Raw genomic sequence first — 22776 nt, 5'->3', positions numbered from 1 at the left:
AGCCAGGACTGCCAGTAAATGATGGAAAGCGGCTTGGCCAGCTCCTCTGCCAGTTCCCTCAGTACCCTCGGGTGGATCCCATCCGGCCCCATCGACTTGCGTGCATCCAAATGCTGTAGCAGGTCGCCAACCATTTCCTCGTGGATTGTGGGGGCGACATTCTGCTCCTCATCCCCTTCCACCAGCTCAGGGTACTGGGCGTCCAGAGAACAATTGGTTTTGCTGTTAAAGACTGAGGCAAAGAAGGCGTTAAGCACCTCAGCTTTTTCCTCATCTCTGATTACTAAGCTTCCCCCCACATCCAGTAGAGGGTGGAGATTCTCCTTAGTCCTCCTTTTTGTGTTGATGTATTTATAAAAACATTTTTTGTTGTCCTTAACAGCAGTGGCCAGATTGAGCTCCAGATGAGCTTTGGCCTTTCTGATTTTGTCCCTGCACCGCCTCACAGCATCCTTGTAGTCCTCCTGAGTGGCCCGCCCTCTTTTCCAAAGATTATAAACCCTCTTTTTTTTCCTAAGCTCGAGCCACAGCTCTCTGCTCAGCACTCAACACTTTGGAAAACTTCCTGCTTTACAGACAGAGCAGCTTGCTGTGACTTTGGTTATATTTGAAGGTATTAAACAGATTCACGTTGTCAATAAATGACATTGAGCCATGAGAGCAAAGCCCAAACAGTCCCAGTTGTTGCTCATGTGCTCCAGCACCCTGGGGCCACTGGCCATGCTGACGGTGCATGCCAACCTGCTATGTTCTGTGCTGCACGCTCGGGTGCTGGCACAGCGACTGCCTGGCTGCCAGCTGGCTCTATGGCAGCACAACCCCACCACAAACCTGCCGGTCAGGTAGCAGCTCATTCATTGCAGCTCTCAGGCTGGCTTTAGCCCTCCAGCAAGGAATTCCATGGCCCCAACAAAGGCTGCACTCTGAACAGTAACTGATACCCCCCTGTAGAATGAAATGATTCAATGACTGGGAATCGTCTTTGCTGGTACCAAGAGGGGTGAAAATACAAGCCCAGGAGTTTTGCGCTTCCCTCGTGTTCATGGGGCTGCAAGCACAGAGTGGCACAGGGTGATATAACTTAGGGAAAACACGGCGAGTCTGCGCCACAGAACTCAGTTCCAAAATGCAACAGGGCTTTTGTTCCTACCTCTGTCACCAAAGCCCAGCTACAACTGGTTTTAACCAAGGAAAGGATCGTCTCTCCCAACTTACAAAGGCATCCATTCCTTCATATGGTGCTTGCGGAGCCAGTACAACTATTGGGAAGTGGGAATTAAAAGCTCCTGTAGATTTTCTACTGTGTCACCACCAGAAAGGACTTCAGCTTCAACAGTTACATCTGTTCATTTTGTCCTCATTGAATTTTTTAGTAATCTGCTCTGTACTGGCATGGAAATGAAGTAGGCCAGAAAAGAAAGGTATGCTGATATGTTTGTACCATCCTTCTTGAGTTCATTTATATGGGATGTGGAATGAGTGAATGTACACATTTGCCCAGATTTATATACTCTTGAACCCTTATGCTCTTCGGGCTTCTCCCAGACATGCATGACTGGCTGGGCTAGAAGGGTCATCACAAGGACATCTTGTGCTTTTGCGATCCTTGTGTATACACAGGAAGAGCCCACCCGAGTTAAAAATGATCTGGGAAACAGGCATGTAAACGTGGCAAGTTTCCATTCCACTGCCTCTGGTTCAGATGAGGAGGGGCGCTGACTGCAGTCAGCAGTGGGTGGATACATACACATTCATGCCCATCAAACAAGACAGATGCCCATGTATGTCACTGCTGGATCCTCTGCTTTCTCTAGGAGAAAGTGGATGCTTTATGGAGTCCAGTCAGCCCTTTAGCACACACACATCTCCTTACCACTACGCTCAGATAGCTGGCAATGTCCTGTTTGTTAAATACAGCAAAATGTCAGGCTGAGAGGCAGGAAGACGCTTTCTCCTGAAACAACGTTTCCTTTCAGTAGTTTCCTGTATTCAGCTATCAGGGGATGGCAGTGTGGTGGTGGGGGTGGCTTAGGTGGACAGCTGTCCCTCAGACATACTGCAGCACATCAACTTGCCTCACCTGGAAGAAATAAGTTTCTCCTCCTAAGTCAGTGTGTGCAGTGTAATGACTTCTAGTAAGGCTTACAAAAAAAAACGTGTGTACTAAATCCCCAGTGACAGAGGAGTCTGAAGGCAGGGGCTGCAGCTTGGCTTTCAGCTGCAGCCCTTGGGGTCCGGTAGCAACCAAGGTATTAGGCAGAGGCAAAAGATCTCTTCCCATGGGACTAATCTGATGGAAACTGAGCTGTGGCCAACATTTGTGGATGTGGCATGACCTCCTCTGTCCTCTCAAAGGGAAGGAAGGTGACAAGCCCACAAGGAACGTGCAAAAGTGCCCTTCATTACAAGCAGGACAGCAAGGCGATGTGGGCAGCAGAGGAATGGCCCCATGGCCCTTTGCAGCCCCAGTCCTCCATCCCCTGGGAACCGATAGTAAAGCAGGAAGGCTCTCTACCCCGTATTTACACTGGCGAGATTTAACTCCGTACTGGAAACGGCACTGCTCATCTGCATCATAGGCCTGTCCTGGAGCCACTGTTGGGTAGATAAAGTCTTGCTTGGGAGGAGCGTTGTTCAGGCATAATCCCATCCCAGAGCTAGAAAAAAGAGACAAGAATCAGAGCGCAGAAAGGCTTTTGGGAAAGCATAGTGGTGTAGGACCAACAGCATGCCTGGCTCTGAGTTCTCATACTGTTTTGGGGGATAATTCTACTGGCCTCCATTAAGTAAACCTCTGGGCATAACCAGTGCTGAGAAAGTGCTCTAAAATCTTTCTATCTGCATCCTCGGGGATGGGCTTTGGGAAGCACATTCAGCACATGTGACTCTAGAAGGTTTAATCTGAAGGTTTGCAGGCTATTGCCAGCCACTGGCTGTCCTGCCTGATCCAGGTCTGGCAGATCACACGTGGCAGCAGGCAGGTAGGTGCGAGCCAGGACCCCGTGCTGCTTGCAGAGGCCAGGGGGTGGTGGAGCCACTGCTCTCCCACCATACAGCTGCGGATCCCTGGCTGAGAGCAGCTGGAGGTGCTGAGCACGGAGAGCCCCTGCTCTCCAAGCCTGTCCTGCATGCCAGAGCTTTGTAGGAATGTCCAAATTTTGCGAGAAACATGTCTTTCCCTCCCCCTTCCTCACTGTTCTGAGCTCCCCTTAAATCACGGCCCCCGTCACCACTCCCCCGGTCCCACGTCCCAGGGTCTCACACACGCCATGGCCCAGGCATGGAGGAGGCTCCCCGGGCCATGCCGTCACGCGGAGGCGGCAAGAGCGAACCGCAGAGGAGGCTGCCATGAACTTGCCGTCCGCTGGCGGCCCTGCCGAGACCTCAGGGTTACCCAAGGACAACAGCCTCGGCTGTGATGCTTTCCCGGCGCTCTCTGTGCAATGTGCCTTGCCGTGCATCCAGGGGTTAAAGGCGAGGAGGGCAGGTTTTGCTGCGGCCAAACATGAGCCGCTGGATGTGGAATTTCATGATAAGCTGCACTGCTCTGGCCAAGCTTTCCAGGACGGAGGGGCACAGAGCAGCCCCTCAGGAAGGTCTGCCTTTGTTGCCCCTCTCATGTTACAACAGCAACGTCTTGGCTTTGGTTTGTGTCAATAAGGGTTTGGTATTCAGACATCCCTGTGTCTGCTCCTGTCACAATGACCCTACACACTGGTTTCTTCCAATTGTAATGAAAGGTTCTGTCTAGTCCTTCTGTTACACAGTGCCTGTATCCTCCCAGAAACCTCAGCAAAATTGACCCTGACTGCTTGTTTTTTGATGGAAACCCTGGGGGCTGCCTGAACTTTTGACAAAGAGATCTGCGCTGCAGAGGTGTGACCCAGACAAGGTGGCAACATCACAGCCTTGGGACTTAGAAGCCTAAATCCCTTCTCCTGAATGTGCTTTGGAAAAATAAAAATAAAAAAATTAAGTGCCTTGTTCACCTCTAAACTCCCCTTCTCAATGTCTGGAGAAGGTACATACATAGTGCAGAACCAGTCCTGCCTCCAGATCTTCCTTCCTCACCTTCCCTGTGATTCCTGGCTGAACTTCAGAAATATCCAAATGCCTCCAGAAGCTACTGATTTATTTGTGAAGTTTCTGGAAGTAGGGAACCTAAATAAAGTTCTCACAGCTGTACTGTAAATAGGGTTAGTATTGTTAGCAGGAAAGTCAAAGGGAAGGAAGGAAAGCACATGCCTCTTGGGACATGATGAGGTGCTGGGAGATAAGACAGAAGGTGCATGAGCTGTGTGCTTTGGGGGGATTTTCTTTGGCTTTACCGACTCCTCACAAGGCACTGTGAGAGGCTGGAGATGTGTACTGGTTGTGAGGTGGAAGAAAGGGCAAAGTGAGATGGATTCCTTACTCCAGGAAGCTGGTGATATAATCCCGGCTGCACGTAGACCATACAAATGGGTTGGTCTTCATGGTGATGTGAGCAGCCATCAGTTTGGCTGTTTCTTGCCCACGGGAGCCACAGCTGTTGCCGACCCCATCATGATTCATGCCAAACCTAGAAAGCATCACCGAGGCATTAGAGAGATGATCAGTTACAGCGTTTTCAACACATCAGGATCATCCACAAGGATTTTACAATGCCTCATGGCAGGAACAGACCAACAGGAACCTTTCTCCATGATGGCCACCCCACCCCTAGGGACTCTTCTGGCACAGTACTCACGTGTGGCCAATCTCATGGGCAATGGTGAAGGCTGTGGCCAGGCCAATGTCCTCATTGATGCTGCAGCTTCGTTCTCGTTCACACATCCCACCCACAGGGGCCAGGCCTAGGAAAGCCAAATGGAAAAGTCACACAGGGCCAGCACAAAGCATCTGTCACACTAACATCATGCTCACTAACACCAAACACAGCCTAACAAGTTTCTTCACACTGGTTTCACTGGCCTTTGGGATGAAGCCATAGGTATTATGGGCTGTGGGTACATGGTCACTCAGCACTGACAATAGGCTCCAAAATGCTAAACATGGGTCAAACCCACTGAATTTCATATCCAAACCTCAGACTGCGTGCAGAGGAAGAACAGTCCTTGTCACATAACCAGCATTGCTGGTGGGGGAACAGGGGACAGTTTTGCCAGGAACCTGGGATCAGCCACACCAGCACTTCGGCATCCAAACCCTGTCAGGAAAGCCTGGACAACTGAGTAACCTGGGATCCAGCCTGAGCATCTGCATTTGGTCGTGCCTGACACCCACCACAATCAGAAATCCACCTTAACTCCATCCAGAGGGCTGGACAAGGAGGGCTGGCATTGTGGCAGTGGATTCCCCTGACCCCCTGCCCATACCTTGTCCCACTACCACAGGCTGTGCCCCACTGCTCAGGGCTGGGGAAGAGACAGTCTTCATTACAGGAATGGGTTGAGCTGTCACAGCCCCTCCAGCCTCCACCTCTCCCAGGTATCGCAGACACACCAGGTCAGAGATCCACCGACTTTTCCTTTTTAACTGCAGTGGTTCACAGCAATAATCCCTCCCTGACTGCTTAGTCTAGACCAGGGCAAGACAAATTAGGAGCTACAGCCAGAGAGAGCTGCAGGGTCTGTCTGTGTCTAGCAGTTTAAATAAAGAACTCCCTTTACAGTCATCACAAAAAAGTCTTATTTCTCTCTGCTAAGCCAGGAATACTCCACTAGGCTATGGAACAGCCCTAGACGCGAGTGGTTCTTAATCATCAGGCTGGACCTGACCCAGGGATATAATGGAGAAGCGTTCCAGAGCCCATCCGTTCTCTGGGTTGCTGCTTTTAGTGTTTACAGAAGAGAGGAGGCTGCATGGCCTAGCAGGCTGGAAACCACAGGCCTGTTCCTGGCTCTGCTGCTGGCGCTCGTGGTAGCGTTGGGCGAGCGCTTCCCCTTCGCCTGCTCATTAGGAAATGTGGATGGCGCAGCCCTCCCTCACCACACTTCTGAAGATATACATGCTGGTGAGAAGTACTGCTGAAGAGACAGCCCTTGTCATTGCATGAGAGTCTGCAAGCAAAATGCTACCTACCCAGGGTGCCGCAGGGCTTATTCTTGTAGATGCAAATGTCGTATCTGCAAAGAGAAGGAGAAGGCAGCATTAAGAGCATATACAATTTTAGTGACCCCAAAATCTTTCACAGACCCATCTCAGTTTTACTATTGCTTTCACATACAAAACAGCAGACGTGGCTCACATGACTCTTCTGGAATAGAAAGTACAGACTGTTAACAGGTAAGAGATGCCTCTGATCCATATTTTGCAAAGCTCACTTTCCTGCATATTAATCACTTAACTACAGAGCAGGGCTGGATGGGGTCAGAGGTTTGGTTTTGATGAAATGCAGTGAGCCAGCAAGGACAACGCCATTCCAGCCTTGAAGCTCTGTGGGTTTGGCTGGATGGTCCAGCACTGCTCACGAGCATTCAGCACACTCCTGTGAGCCAGCCGCTTCTCTTCAGGGAGGCATCAGGCTCACAGAACTGCCCCAGATGATGAGGACAGGTCCAGCCTCATGTCTGTTGACTTAGGTCTGTTGCAATAAATCGTATCAATCAAATATGTAGTTTTTATTTTATTTTTTAAAACAAGAAAAAATTTAATTTGAAAATGTTTAATTTCACAATCCACTTTAGTTTCATTAAAATGCTAAAGTGATCTTTTACATTTTTTTTTTCAGTTTAGTTCTTTACTGAGAATTTTCCAAACAAATTCAATATGGGTTGATTCAAGATGGCTCTTCCCTCTGTTCCTGGCCTCCACTTCCAGCCATTGCATCAAGGAACTGACTGCACATCATTAGCTGCCTACAAGGAAAAGCTAAACAAGGACAGCAAAGTAAAACCTCTTCCACACCGAAATGCATTACCCTAGTAAAAGGACACTGGCAGCATCTTCAGAAGATACCTGTTTGGGCCAGAGGGTGAATATTATCATTTAACTGTGGAGATGAGCTGCATGCTCTCCCTGCCTCTGTTTACATACCTTCTCCATGTCCTGCCCTGTCCTCAGACTCAAACATTTGGGTCTTTGCAAAGCCTTGGTTGAAAGAGGCAACGTTACCCTCAAATCCATGTGGAGCCAGCAGGCAGGGGGACCAGTGGCAGCAGTTGGGTTGCTGGCGCTGCTCCTTGACCACGAGGTGCATTTCAACCTGAGCATGAGCTGGGCTTGGGACAGCAAGGCTGCTGATGGTGGTGTGGGCCTGGGGGACTCCTGCAGGAGCAGCAGGACCTTCTGACACCACTCACCCCAGTGGACCCACAGGGCCAAAAGCAGGGAAGAAGCAAGTTGACAGCACATGACGTGTTAAGTGCAACATGTTCCTGATGATGGCTCATGTCCCTTTGGCCCCTGGTGCTCTTTGGAAGTGTCCAAACCTCTCACCCCAACAGGAAACTGAGTGAAAAACATTTGTTGCTTTGTTTCAAGTGGATACGTGAAAGCCTTCCGAGGCTCTGTTTGACACGTCTCCGCAAGAGAAAAAAGCCCGCAGCATAGCAAGATGTTATTGGGAGACAGGAATTTATTAGTGATGGGGCCGGATGTGCTGGTGCTGTCCAAGCAGCTGGGTGGCGAGTTGCTCGAACATCTGGTGCATGGCCGAAGAATTCGGAGTCGGCGTTTGCATCCTGCACGTGTGGAGGAAAAGCAGAGGCTGCAGCCCTGGGATGGTGAGGATGGGGCCAAGGAGGCCTTTCATTTGCTCCCCCCGGTGCTGCAAGGCTCTCAAGGGCTCCCTGGGACGCACACAGCTCCTGCAGCCACTGGAAACCAGAGTGTGAGCATGGCACCAGCAAAACCAGCTGCTGCTTGGAGGCTCCCCTCTTCAGCACTTCCATTGTATGGTTTTCCTCCATTACTTAATAGGGAGAAAAAAATAGTGCAACCAAATCTTGCCTCTAGGGTTCTTCCTCAGGCTGCTACCCCTCTGCCCAAGCAGCGTTTATGTGGCCACTGGCTCTCTTGTGCCCAGGGTGCAGCTGGTGTCCAGGTGCTGAGAGCTGGCTTCCTGGCACCTTCCATCCTCCCAGCCATCCCCTCTATGTGCTTCATCCTTCCAGCTTTCTGTTCATCATCCTCTGCCCTTCCAGACATCCCTCTGTACCCTCTGCTGTTCCAGGCTCAAGCATCTCTCTATTCTGATGGGGATTACTTGTCCTGCATGTGCAGGTTCAGATGCCTTCATCCAGTGCAGGAGGTCTAATCCAGCAGCCAGCTTAACCTGCTGCCCTAGACTGTTGGTACAGGAGTGGAGAGAGACAAGCATCTCCAGGACAGGACTGCTCTTCCAGGGAAGAGACGGGATTAAGTCACTTCAACAGTGATCTATCAGCTACCAACGAGAGAGCTCAGCCCTACACACAGGCACCTATAATGAGGTGAGGCAGATCCAGTACTGGCTGCAGACATTCCATCATTGTCGTGATGCTCAGGTCTCACTTGTATCCTCTTCTCCACTTGTCACAGTGGAGGCAGATCAGGCTCTCTGTCTCAGTAGGATGCTTGATGTCCAAGGGCTCTGGGGTGGGTTCCCATGCACACCACACACTGCTGTACATTGTACTCCATGGATTTGCTGGTGCACAAATACCTGTGGCTGCAAATTAAGCTCCTTGAGAGCACAAGGAAGATGGAGGGAAGACAAAGGAGGAGGAGGATGGTTATCTGAACTGCAGCAATCTGCATTGCTGCAAGGGAACTGACACATGGCTGGTCTGAGGAACAGCCACTGCCAGGCCAGCTTGTGGGGGAGCATATGGGAAGGAAACCTTGGATGAACTGCTTGGACAGAGGCCAGCTGCACAGAAGACACCCCCATAAGCGCTGCCAAGGCTGGGATCAGACTTACCTGGTGATCAGCACTGCGGTGTCGTGGTTGGCTATGCCATTCTCGGGGATAGCATTCCCGTTGCCATTCCTGTTCACAATGGATTTCTGCCACTTGCAGAAGCTGTCCAGGGATTTCCCAGCATGGTGGTTAATCTCCAGTGTGGGCTGGAATGGAAGCAATACAACAGCATGTTCCCAGAGGAGCTCTGATGTGAAGGCACTGACAACTTCCATGCTAGCACAGCACTGAAATCAGTCTAGATGCCCTGAGAGATGCCCTTGCTTCATGAGGAAGCAAGACTTTAGGGGGGACTAAAGCTTCTTAAACCCCCCTAAAGCCACTTTATCATATAAACAGTCCTCAGACACCCAGAGGTTCCCAGCCCAAAGCCTGAAACCAGGCCCCAGCTGCCTTTGGGAGGGCATGGTGTACCCTGCAGACTGCACTGGGGGGACCTCCTGGGGGTGCCATCCAGGAAGAACACACAGTCCTGCGAAGGGAATGCAGCAGCATGATGGAAGCAGCTTGGCAAAGCCCACCTTACCTGATCCTCAGTGAGGAGAATCAGCCGGGTCACCAGGATATTGACAATATTGCCCAGACTTGAGTCCTGGAAAAGTTTGGCAACCTGACCTCCAAGAAACAAGAAAAGACGAGTCTTAAAAATGAGCTCGCTAGCTGAGTGGCAGTGCAGTCAGCTCAGAGCAGGCACACGTTGGGCACCCGCCAGAGGGAAACAGCACCATTCATCTGCATGAGCCGTGGGTCTAAACACAATCCCTTTTAGGAAGTGGAAACAGAATGAGATTCCATGTTACTATTTGGACAGCAACACTTCCTAAACCACGTTCAGACTGTGGTGTCTCCTGCTGGGGAGCCTGCAACAATGAAGGTGGGAACCCGCAGCACCTGCTCCTTTGTCCATAGCTCAGGTGAGGAAACCCTGTGGTTCTGGTATTATGCAGCCACGGGGATGAAGCTTTGCTGATTGCCCATCAGCAGGGAACCAGACAGCACAGGGTGGGTGTTTTACAGCAGATGAAACAGTTAGAAACTGTATTGTTTTAAAATCTGGCATCTGCTTTAGAAATGCAAACTGAGGAAGCCATGAAAAGAGATCCTGCAGAGGACAGGACAAAGAACCATCACAGAGGAGCTTTCATAGGTTTGATGGATAACCTCTAAGCCTATCTCACCTCACAGGAGGACTCACAGCATGACATTATTCAGGCTGTTAATGCATCTAGGCTGGTATCCTGCTGCCAGCAATGACCCAAACATGATGCTGCAGAGGAAGCTCCTCTGCAGTAACCCAGAGATGTAGGCAGCACTGTATGGAAGAACAGGGGGTATTTCTCCTTACCCTTCATGCTGATCAGACCCCAAGTGTGAGAGCTGACTGTCCTTATGCTTTCCCATGTGTTTCTCAGCTTGGCTGGCCCCATTTGCAATGCTAATTTGAGATGAGAGATGCTGTTCAAAGGAAGGGCTTTGTTCTCCCAGTCCAGATCTGTCCTGTAGCATGGTCAGACAGGCCAGAGTTTACCACTCCTAAGGTGCCTCCCCCTGTACAACAGAGTCCCTGTAGGCTTTGGAGAATCACTGCTCTGGAGCAGTGTCAGGATTGCTGCCCAGGAAGAAGACACTGCAATCCTGAAACAGATAGATCTCATTTCTCCACTGTGCTCCCTTCATCCTACTTGTTGTCTTGCAGGAAAAGCATGCAGTACCCTTTGCCAAACCGAGACATTTGGGGTTCAGAACAGGATTTATTACAGATTGCTCTGTGCTGCTGGGTATATGAGCCCCTGGGGTCTCCCAAGGTTCATGATGTGGTTATAACACTTACAATATTCATGATGGCCAGGATGTACTGCTCTATGTCCCGCCGGCCGTGATACCCCACCATCATTTTGTCAGCCACCACTAGGGTCTCCACGTAGCGCTCCGTGCTGACGGATCTCTTCAGGGGCAGCTGGCCTCGCTGGCTGTGGTTGCCTGATGGCTTCAGCGGGGAGGGCTTCAGTGTCCGCAGCCACCAGTGCCTCCCTTTCCAGGGCTTCTCATCTGAGGAGGGAAAGAGATTTTTCTGTTACCTTCCAGCAGTGTTTCAGCAGCATACAGAGGTGCGAGGTGGACACTATTAAGCTCGCTTTCAGTGCTGGAAAGGAAAAGCATTGCAAGGCTTATTACGTACCACACATTAGACCCAGCAAACACACCCAGTCCTGGTCCCAGTTTGATGAGCACTTCCTACTGCAGACCAGGGCCATGCCTGGTATCCTGCTGCCCTCCTGCCTATGCGCCATGTGGGAAGGTGTGTGCCCATCCTGCTGCAGGCCAGCACCACCGCCTCCACCACACGCTTTGCTGCCTCTGCGCTGCAAGGCCCTGTCCTCAACTCGGTCATAGGGAAGAGCCTGTGGACTTAGATACTACACAGACATAATCTGACAATAAAGCCATTGCAGATCATTTCCTCTTTCCTTTTCCTGCCAGAATCCGAATTTAGGACTTGGCTTTTCCTCCACAGACACAGCTGCACCTTCAAAGCAGCAGCAGGCTTGTAGGACTTCAATCCAGGCTTCAGGTGCTACCAACCTGACTATAGAGATATCCCCAGCAGAGCCAACAGCTCTGGCTCCATGGCCTGGCTCCTGCTGTAGGGCAGGAGAGCTGTCTGGGAGGGTTACAACTGCTGCTGCCCTGTGGGGAGGCTGAATCAGCATCCTCTGCTCTGATACCCAGCGAGACTGGGAAGATGGACACATCACGGCTCCAGCCCTTTGGGATGATCAGAAGGAATCCACAGTGTGCACTGAGCTTGTTGGGACTGGTCCAGCCCACAGGGTGAGGGGATGGGTGTCCTTGCTGGGTTCAATTGTACTGTGCTTGTCAGAGAACCGTACCTAGCCTGTGGCTCCCATTGCACAGTCTTTCCTTTCCAAGAAGCAACTGGGAACAGGCTGATTTTTGTCTAGAAGATGGAGAATGTGGCAGAGTCAGGAGAAGGGGAGTTTGCTGGCACAGTGTAACTGGGAGCTGGGATGGGAAGAGCTGGGTCAGGGAAGCACAGGTTGCCTCCAGACACACTGGCACATCTGGGGACACTGCTTGCTGCTCTGCTCAGACCAAGCTGGTGGTGCCCTGGTGTTTGCAGAGACTCCATCCCTTCCAGCAGTGATTCCTCATCTGGTCAAGCATCAGCACTGGGAGACTGGATGAACATCCTCAGGGGACACACAAAGCTGCTATGAGCAACTGGGAACAGCTCTGCTTCTGCAGTCTTGGACTCTAACCCTGTAAAAAGCTAGCTGACCCATGTGCAGAGGCAGGTGAAGCCTCTGTAAACTGAGTGAACAGCATCTGGCACACACGCAACATTTGAATAGACGGAGAAACTTCGTACATTCACAGGGGCCAGCGATTTCACCCAGGCTCTGGGACATAGACAGATTTCTGGCAAGGACAAGAAGGGCACAGGCATGTGGGAAAGAGGCTGAGCATGCGTGAACAATGATTTCTCAATACCTTCGAAATTGGCCAAAACCGGGAGGATTTTTGTCAGAACAATAAGAGATTTTTATTCTCTATTCCACTCTCTATTTACAAATCTAAACGTCCTGCTGTGAAGAAGAGAGTATAAGAGCTTTCCAAAGACCAGGCCACCAGAAATGCTTTGCGTGGGTAAAAGTAAATACATAAATAAAACCTTCTTAAATGCAAGAGAACTTTTTTTTTTTTTTTTTTTTTTTTTTTTTTTTTTTTTTCCATAGAGGGCAGTATGGACTTTCACAGCCCGGTCTATTGGAACTTTCCTGGCCTGTACTGGGATGGACTGAAGATGTGTTGGTGGGCAGAGATACCTAGCACGCCGCAGGCTGCATCCATGTGTGGGTACTGGAGAGACGATCGCTTGTACACAACGTGGGGGCTGCCTTTGCCCTCATTCCCTGCGCTGATGTTGGCTCCTGGGCTCAGCGGTTCAATGAAATATTCCTCCTCATCTGCGACTATCACCCCATGCTGTGAAAGGAAAGAGAAGGAAAGGAATAAAACAAGTAGGGAGAGCAATGGGAGACATACTGCTATTTTCTGAAAATGAAATTTCTGATGGCTAGCCGCTGAATTTCTCGGGACTGACAAACAGCTTAGAGCATGTGCAGGAATCCTTCCTTTATACACAAACACTGAATCATATGAAGCTATGGACCAGAGCAAACTGAGCCAGCTGCTCATGGATGCTGTGGGGCCTCTCTGCTCATTAGAGTACTCTGAAAATCACAGTCTTTCCTTGCAAAATTAAGTTGTTTCCTATTCCATGACACTCACTGATCTGAGAGCCATCTGTGGGATCCTAAGTACCGTATCTTTAAATATCAGCATAACTTAGCATTCAGATCTACCTCCTGTGCTTTTCAACCTCACCAAAGAGCCCTTGGAAGCAGCTCAGGAGCTTTACCACCAGCTAAGAAACTGAGGCACAGAGCTGCAGAGTATTGCAGATGTTCAGAGGCTTTTTAGAAATGTATCGAATCTTTGTGACTTAAAATCTCATTTTCAGGGTCAGAACCTTTCTCTGCAGCCTAAAGTTTGGTTTGTTCTCCTCCACCAGCACTGCCCTTTTTACACCCCATCTAGCCATTTCAACCAGATGATCTTGTTTCTGTTCCCATTTTGTTGATTTAGCTATTCACATATTTTGTTGTTCTCCCTTGTTTTATTCTGTGACCAAAAGAATCTGGGCTGTAAGCCCAGACTTTGCCCTGTGCAAATGCACCTCCTCGTGAGACCATGATGATTGGCAGGAGAGGGAAATAGCAGGATGAGCAGCCCAATTCACCAGCTGCTTGCAACACGTCTCCTCTGTGGCTGGTCCTATCCTTTCCTATCCTTGCAGCAAGCTTTGCCTCCAGGTAAAAGGTTTGTGCAACCTAAAAGACTTCCTCCAGACCAACATAAGCAGAAGCCCCATCACCACCGCAACTTTCTCCTGGTGTTCAGTCTTACCTCCAGGAAACCAAGGTGGTTCTATCAGCTGAACTTCACCAGTGAGCAACTGAGACACAGAAACTGCCTGACTTTGCTCAGGCAGGCCAAGAAGGATCCCAAATGTCTGAGACTCATGTTACCTGGCTGTCCTTCCACTTCTTGTGCACAAGCATAGCTCTGGGTGCAGAGCCCCCCGATCCTGCCATCCGCTCTGCACTGATGCTGCCCATTGGATGTCACAGCCCTTCTACACAACAGGGACAGGAGCCCTGATCTGCCAGGGAGGAGCGTGGGGAAGCAGGTCTCTGTAAAACACCTTGAGGTCCTTGTGTGGAAGGAACCATCTATGTAACAGCATTACTGCTGGGCAAGCAGGGGAGAGCCTCTCTGGGGTGGACGCTGCCTCCGTAAGAGGTCTCTCCCCACCTCCCTCTCCACTATGAAAGCTGAATTGGGGCAGTGTGCGCACAGCGAAGTCCCCATCTCCAGAGTGCCGGGGGATTTCCTCCTGCACCAGGCTCTGTTGCTCTTGGCTCCGCTCCACCTTTTCAAACACAAGCGAGGTACTGTGAGGTTAGCCTGGCGAGGGCTCCGGCGGAAAGCCGAGTGTCGGCCTGCGAAGCCAGCTGGCTGCCGGCATTGCGGGACGGGGAGAAGGAGGTCACCGCCGGCTTGGGGCAGAGCAGCAGGAGGGGAAAGCACGTCCTGCCTGAAAACCATACACTGCTAGAAAAGGGCCCTTCCCAGCTCAAACCTGGAGCCTCTGAAGAGCACATGAGAGGCAGGAGGCTCCACGACCTGCCCGATATCCTGTGGGAACAAAGCTCTGCCATCACAGGAGTCTGAAAACTCCCCCACTGCTGAACCCAAAACCCAAGTGCTGAGGTCTGGGTGGTGGATGTGACACATGCGTGTTGAAAGGGGGAGGCAAGAAGCCTTGAGAGAGATCTCTGTGGTTTGTGGGGGAGCTAAGCTGGATATCCTGTCTGTGATTCACCCAGGTCATCTGCAGAGCAAGGATGGTTTATCCTATTAACTTATAACCACACTTAGGAAAGACACGGCTACATACTGCAGCTCAGCTCTTCCACCTCCTCTTACACACTTTAACAGCTTGACATCAGCCTCAGCAGCGGGGCCATCTGCCGAGCTCCAAACATCTCATGTTCCCGCTGATTTCAGGAGGGCAATTCAGACGAAAGCACAGTTTCAGCATAGACGCAAAGGGCTGAGAACCCTGCCTTTAAAGCAGCCTTTGGTGAGCTCTGACGCAAGAGGTAAGACAGGGACATTTCTCTCCTAAGGCTGTTTACGCCTAGCTGCAATTTTGTTGATGGGAGGACACGAGTCCTTGGGCTCTCGTGCAGCCGGTGGGCTGAAACACAGCTCTGCTTAACTCAGGGCTTCCAGCTCCCGGCCAGGCAAGAGCTTCTCAGGCTGCTCCTGCAGGCTCCAGCTGCTTCATGTTGGGCCCTGCTGGCAGCTCGCAGCTCCGCATGATTTGGAAAATGGGCCATTTTGCCCTTCACTTCCGACAAGTTAAGCCTGGGTGACTTCTATCCTGCTCAAGCTGAAGTGCAGCCGCGTGGGTTGATGCCGGCTGCGAGCCGGGCCAGCTGCATGGCAGATGTGGAGGGTGGGCGATGTCTGACAGCGCATGGCCAGGTATCGGCAGCCTAAAGCTGGTGTGTCGTACAGTGCGTTGCATTTGAAGACAAAGCGGTTTGCAGAGGTATGCCTCGCAGATGCAGAAATTGTAAAGGGATGTGGGGAGTAGAAGGGAAGGAGGACAGCTTGAGACTTGCTACCTGTTCTCGTGGTCTTTGCGTTGGACAATTCTCTGGAGTCTTCCCCTTCCCTCTCCTCCATGCGCAGGTCACCCCATAACCAGCACTAGCTCCAGCCTGCATCCATGTAACTCCATCTGGGGTTAGGTCTGCGCAGATGTGTTTTGCAGTGTCCAGTCCCCTGCTGGCAGGTGTCAGCACATTCCTGACCTCACATCCCGAGACCCTCTTCTGTCCTGGCCTGTCCCCTGCTAAGTAGACCTGGTGCCTGCCTGGAGGGGCACAGGCTGGAGGATGGCAGGAGTGGAGCCAGGAGGGCTCATTTGCTGAAAATCAGCCAGAGCTCTGCACAGGTCTGCTCAAGTGGCAGGTAGAGACCCCACTGCCAGCTCCAGCCTCACCTTCGCCAAATTCCTGAACCTGTTGTCCTCACTAAGCCTGAAGACCCCCTCCTTGCTGAATCCTGTAGCTTGCCACAGCAGGAGGACAGAGTTCAGGGAAATGAGAGGTTGCTGGATGACCCCCTGTATCTCTTTGTGCCTGGCTACATTTTCCTCCAGACAACCCCTGGTATGTCTCCAGAGCAAAACAGTCCATTGACTAAAATATCCCAGTGCAAGTGCCGTCAGGTCATTGCTTGCCCTGGACTTGGAGCCCTCTGAAGCATGAGGTAGGCTAAAGCTGGCTATCCTTTCTGGACCAGCAATGTCCAGCTCACCCTTCAGCTCTTCTTTTCTGAACATCAATAAATCATCCTGGACTTCAGCAGAGGTCCTAAATCTAAATAAAAGGCTAACTTAGGAACCAAGAGTTTATGCAGCTCTGATTTTTGGCTGTGAGATGGAAACATTAGACTCTAATATAATGAGTCAGATTCTCATTTCTGTTAATAACCCACAGCACTGTTCTGGCAATGTAATTTAACAATAAATCAATGTGAATTTATTCCTGTTTGGAAGCTCTTCCACACTGCTAAGAGGTGGGGCTGTAGCATAAATACGAACCTGGCCTACGGAGTCTTTTTCTACACGGTACTCCTCCAAGAGAGCCATCATCCTTGGGATTCACTAATGGGGTATGTTTGCTCCATCCCTACATCTGGCAGGTCTTGAAACACTCTTTGTGAGCCAGAAATATCAGAAAATCACATAAAATATAGAATGGAAGCCCTTAACCTATTCCCAGTGCTGAAAGAGCTAATGAATCATACCTGGAGTATTTTTGAAAGGGATTTGTCTGGCCTACCCTTAAAGATCTCCAACGATGTTGGGGCCATACACTCTTAAAGCAACCTAGTCTCAGCTATCCTTAGCACTAATGTCTACCATTGAGCTTTCCTGCAGATATTTAAGACCATGATGTCTAGTCCTAGCTGTTGGGAACATGCAGAACAGATAATTTCCTCCTTCTCTGCAGCAGCCTTGCTGACTCTGACAAATGCCATCTTGTCCCCTCTTGATGTTCTCTTTTTTCATACTGAAAAACATTAAATAGCTTAGTTTTTCCCCAGAAAACATGTTTTCAGCTCCTGGAATCTGGACAGAAGTGACTAGGAACCCCAGGAATGTATCTGCAGTTATAAGGATTTGAATGCACTTTTGACATTCTTAGTCATGCAGTGAAATTTCTGCCTCACTTCTTCCTCACTAGCACATATGATATGTTTTATATCTTTTGCTGTTGCTGTTGGAAGTGGACCGGAGAGTTCAGTAAGAGCTGGAATAATGGTCTAGAGCCTGGATTATCCCATTCCAGTTAAAGTCAATGGAAAAACTTCCACTGACTTTGGTAGGAACTGGACGACAGCCCCAACATGGATGAGGAGGAACTCATGTAAATGTAATGAGGGGACATGGCCTTCACCCTCAGCTGACTTTTGATGTCATTGTGCAATACCCTAGTTTGACACCCAACCACAGGCCTTTGCCACCACCATGGATCCATCTGCTGGGACCCAAGCCAAGTTGCATTTCTATAGCACAGATCAAAGAAGCTGCAATCTGCTCTGCTTTATGAGCAGCTTTCATTGTTAGTAGTGCCCTTGGTTGGGCAAAATTCCGGGACTCACCAGTCCGTTGCAGTTGCTGATGGCAACCTTTGAGTTCAGGTACTGATCCTGCAGGTGGCCCGCATAGTGGCAATCCTCGTGGAAATCATGTTGCCAGTCCACACCATCTCTCTTCCAGTATTCGACAGTGAAGTGCTCAGCCAGCAGGTTGGAGTGCAGTGTCAGGTTGAGAAGGAACTGGGTTCGATGGGCAGAGACTTTATAGAAAACCTGCTGCTCAGGTGGCTCGTAGGGCAAGGAGCCCAGACTGCGCCGAGGGCGTTGCTTCAGCTGGCTCCTCATGTCAAAGGTGAGGAAGTCCCCGTTTTGGTCCACTTGAACGGGGAATGCAATTTCATAGTGATCGAGGCTGGAGAGGAACTCCTCTGGGGAGGAAAAGCAAACATAGGAGGAGAGACATTCTGCAAAGAGTCAGAGCAAAACAACCAGCAACTTCAGCACAGAGCCAGCTGTGCCTGAGCACCAGCACAGTGACAGCCAGGGCAGGGCAGGCAGCATCCTCACCCAGAGAATCCTGCAACCCAGCCATCATGCTGCCAGCATTCCCAGCTCACTTCCATGAGCAAGTACACAGCTCATGTTGCCAACAAAATGCACATCAGCAGGACACCAGCTCACCGCTCAGCCCCCTGCAACCCTCCAGCACTCATCTGCCCCATGTGGACCTGGATTAACCAGGTGGTTTCCTGCCAGCCTGACCAAGCTCACTTGTGACTGCTTGCAACAGACATCTCTGAAAGCAAGGATGGGCAGAAGGACAAGGGGCCTCTAACTACCGCACAATGGGGACATGCTACCTGTATTCCCTGCTCTGTTCAGGCTGCATGATCATGGGTATTCTTGAAGGCCTTCAGCCTACAGAACCTAATCATCTTCCTCTGCAGGTGAAAAAGAGAACCAGACTGGTCCAAGAGGCTGTTCAGGACAGACAGATTCTGGCTCTGGACCTGGACTGTCCCTCACCTCTCCATCTCCAGTGGGCAGAGGGACTCCAGACTGTACAGAGCCATGCTCTGTGGTTTGGAGGGTTATTTCTGACTGGATCTCTTCAGTAACAAAGCTAACAGTAAGTTAACTTCAACGCATACCTGAACACAGAAGGGACAATTTCTCAGGAGATGACAGTCTTGCTAAGATATTGTGGGGTTCTTTAGAGTATCTGCAACTGCCACATGGACCTGTTGACCCTGCTTTTTGATGACTTGCATAATATCAACCCTACACTAGCCTCTTGGGTCATGGGCTTATTAGTGCCTTAGGTATGAGACATCCTTTAAAGAGGCAGCAAGACAATGCCTTTGCAATCAAAGTAACAAAAAGGTAACCAGAATTCCCCAGCTGTGCTAAAAAGGTAGCAAGAAAAGAAGTCAGACATCCCGACTTACCAGCCAGGCCTCTATCTTTTGCCCCACCCTGCCTTCCCAGCTCACCAGCCTGGTGCTCTTTATCCTATCGGTTTGACTTATCACCTCCTCTTGGGGCACTTGAGCTTTTGAGGCTGTCTCATACCACTTAGGAAATGTACTCTGACAAGGTCACTGTCCTAAATGTCTGACTGCGCTCACAAAGTAACACAATGCTTTTGGCTGTCAAAGAAATTGGCACTCTGCAACCTCTACAGAAATCGCATGTTTTATAAGCAAAATGTCACAGGGATTGCCAGAGTGGATCTGATCAGTAGTCTAGCCATCTCTGTGTGCCTCAGTACTGGAGGTCTTAGCAGAAGATGCAAAAAAAAAAAAAAAAAAAAAGAAGTGGATAGGACAGCTCCTCCCATCACAGTGTTTTCTTCTTAACCCCAATGGAATGGAGTTGGAGAGGATTTACCCTCTTCTTGCTGGAAGAATGTTACTGTGCTTCCTATACCCTATGCGTAGCTGTTTCCTAAGCAAACAGGGGAGGCCAGGCTGCTCCAGGGTGGCTGCTTTTTGCCTGGCTCCACAGCACTCATCTTCAAAGCCTTCCCAGCCATCACAAATTTGGACTCCCGATTACACTCTCACCGCATGGTAGCACTGGAAAGTTTCCTTTTCCTCTAGTGTGTTTTCCAGTGTGGGAGTTTGACCAAGTGGTTTCCTTGGCCACCACTAATGGGACAGTCCTTCCCACCAGCTGGGTTTAGGGGTTAGCTCCCAACCTTCCAAACCCATAAGCACCTCTGGAACCTCTCCCTTGGCTCAACGAGCCAGAAGTAATTATTAGCTTTTTTAACTTCCTGTGCTCCAGCTTCCCCTGCATCACACCGCCTCGTGCGCGATGCAGCCGGGCAAACAAGTATGACTACTTGCACTTAAGCAATGATTTCAGGCTTGGAAAAATTTGGTATCGGAAGCGTTTTATTTTTCTTTTTTCCTTCCTGCAGTCCATGTGGACTGCAAAAGAGTGACTCAGAAGGAGGTTTGTGCACCCAGCGTCTAGAGGAGGGCCTGGTACCCTGGGCGGCAGTCTCCAATCCTGACCTGCAAGGTACATCCAGAAGGGAAGTGTCCAGGGCCTGGGGCTCAGGCTGTGTGTGAGAGCCTGCTCTTGCTGCAGTGCAGGCCGCTGTGCATCCGCAGGGATGTTACCCTGGAAACTGAGGCACAGGAAGAGTGAGCTGAGAGTAGTGCCCTGCACCACACAAATATTTTAGGAATGGATCCTTTAGAGTGGGGATGCCAAAAATAAGGAAGATAAACTTCTAACACAAGGAAAAAGACAGTGTCTTCATCCAGCATTACCTCTGGCTCCTTCCTCTCCTCTAAATTGTAAGATTAGACAAGGCTTTAAGAGATTAGTATCTCTTTACTCCCTAAGCTTGCGTACTAATTTCACGTTCATCCAACAGCATCACAGATGTTCTCTAACTCCCTCATTTATTCATCCCTGCCTTTGTCATGCCACTCCCCCATGCTATGGATCACACTAGGAGCTCCCAACGTCAGTAATGGCACTGCTTTGCCCTTCCTTCCATCCAGAAAAGCCACCACGTTCCCTCTGCCCTCTCAGCCACTCCATACTCTATAAATAGATCTTGGCTTGAAATGTGTAGTGTTGAATCCACTCTATCAGACGGGTTTGCACTGGTGATTAGCAGCCTGGTGTTTCCAGATAGCTGTCGCACTGCTTCAGAAGAGATACTATAAAAAGCCTTTCTGCAGGAAAACCTGCCCAGAACTGGGCACCCAGGGAGCTAGGGAGCTGGGAAGCTGAAACTTTTTTTTTTTTGTGGGGGGGAAGAACGGAGATGAAAGGCACCTCGCTGCCCCACCTCCTAATGGAAAGGCAGCACACATCTGTAGGGGCAAGCACAGCAGAGAAGGGGAAATGCATGCACAAGAGGAAGCAGGAGCCCAGAGATGGTAGGGGATAAGCTGAACAAAAAGAGAAGGAAGGTGAAGGCCAAGGAGGGAGGATTTTGTTTCCTCCTTGCTTGTTCTCATCACTGCCTCTGTCATTACAGAACCACTTAAAGGATGAAAAGGAAGCAGATGTTTGCTCTCATCTTGTCACCAAAGCAAAGAGGAGCCCCAGCTGCAGCCCAGACAATTCACAGAGGATGGCTGGGGAAAACGCTATGGGACCCTGTGGATTCAAGCTGCCCTGGCACTGTGGCAGCCTCGACACATCTTCCATGGGTGCATTGATTTGTAAGTGAGCCAGAAGCAGTGAGATTAGCCTCATTTAATGTTCTACAAAACAGAGAATGTATAATCTATCACTAAAATTAAACTAAGGCTCTAGAAGAAAATTTCCTTTTGATTAAATACCATTCGGCAACAGTGGGTATGTGCTGAATCCTTGCTCAATTGTTTCACTTGCAATTCTCTGTACTGTTTAAAAGCACAGCCTGAGTTTACACAAGGTGTTGTTTACCTTCTGAATCTCGTTACATCTCTGCTGACATGGAGAGGCCTTCAACGTTGGGCTACTGTTTCCCATACACATAATTACAGCTTATGACTGTAATACCTTAATCTTTTTCCTGCACAAAATAAATACACTGAGCTAGAGTTTGCACATGGGGCACATGAATCCTGCTCTATCGCTAACTCGCTAGATTGCCTGGACAACTATTTCTGGCCAAAATCAGTGGCTTGTTGAAAACACTGGCTTTTATCCTCCATGGCTCCAACTGCTAAGAGAAGATAACATTACTTCACCCTCTTGAAAGGGTGTTGTGAGTATTATGTACTTACTACCGTAGCAGCACGAAGAAAAGTGCTGAGTATCATTAGCAGCCTGACACCAATAGTTCAGGATGCAGAGAGCCTAGAAAAGCGCTCTGACAGCAAGAGGGGCCCACAGGGCAGCCTGGCCCATGGGGCCAGGCAGTAGCTGGGCTTCACCGGGGTGGGGGTTGGACCCAATGATCTCTTGAGGTCCTTTCCAACCCCTACAATTCTGTGATTCAAGCCTTGTCTTGACCGCTGCTTGCCCTCCCCTATGGCACTGCACTCCCAGCGGCATCAGGGGCCGAGCCTTGTCCACTGCCCAGTCTGGGATCTAGGACAGCGCAGACATACTAAGTGTCATTTCAGCAAGCCCATGGGTTCAGACTGAGGTGTATTAACAAACAGTTCAGGGACTCGTGAGTGAAAGAAGATTTTAGCTGCTGTGAGTCAGGATGGAGGCAATCTGGCAGCAAAGTCCTCGTCAAAGCGTCGCTAGTACAGTGAGCACAGCACTGCAGATGGAGGGAGGTGCGAACTGATGGATGCAGGAGGCCCAGAACAGTCACAACAGGCACTGCCAGAGGCTTTGGCTAGAAGGACTAGAAACCGTGTTTGTTTCAGATTAAAGAAAATCTGCCTGTGTAATGTTGCACGTTGCACAGTGCCTGCACAGTGCACAGCTCTGTATTTGACTGCCTCTCATTTCACACAGAGCAAGTTGCAATATGATAGTGCCTCAGATTTAGCAACAAGATGGTGCTCAGACCTGGACAGTACGTGGCTTTGGGTTGCTTTTGTTCCTCTTTCCAGTTTGGCTTCACAAGACAACCCATAGCCATTGTAACTACAGCCTGATGACACTGTACTATGCAATGACCTCAGACTACCACTGGCTCTGGCCCTGCTGCA

At 50.1% G+C, this 22776-nt stretch overlaps 1 protein-coding gene across 3 annotated transcripts in view; it reads right to left on the bottom strand.

Moving 5' to 3' along the window:
* The window catches only part of ADAMTS10 (ADAM metallopeptidase with thrombospondin type 1 motif 10), a 62609-nt gene that overhangs the window by 18368 nt on the left and 21465 nt on the right, over positions 1-22776 (bottom strand). For all 3 annotated transcript variants that reach the window (XM_035348342.1, XM_035348344.1, XM_035348343.1), the window contains exons 4-12: positions 17714-18078; positions 12733-12892; positions 10716-10933; positions 9411-9494; positions 8885-9030; positions 6064-6107; positions 4730-4835; positions 4415-4561; positions 2516-2657 (exon numbers count right to left, since the gene is read on the bottom strand). In XM_035348342.1, coding sequence (XP_035204233.1) covers positions 2516-2657; positions 4415-4561; positions 4730-4835; positions 6064-6107; positions 8885-9030; positions 9411-9494; positions 10716-10933; positions 12733-12892; positions 17714-18078 — 1412 coding nt within the window. The remainder of the gene's footprint in view (positions 1-2515; positions 2658-4414; positions 4562-4729; positions 4836-6063; positions 6108-8884; positions 9031-9410; positions 9495-10715; positions 10934-12732; positions 12893-17713; positions 18079-22776) is intronic.

Source organism: Oxyura jamaicensis, chromosome 28 (genome assembly GCF_011077185.1).
Source record: "Oxyura jamaicensis isolate SHBP4307 breed ruddy duck chromosome 28, BPBGC_Ojam_1.0, whole genome shotgun sequence".
Classification (NCBI taxonomy): Eukaryota; Metazoa; Chordata; class Aves; order Anseriformes; family Anatidae; genus Oxyura; species Oxyura jamaicensis.
The sequence above is the reverse complement of the archived record's forward strand: the minus strand, read 5'-3'. Positions and strand labels throughout refer to the sequence as shown.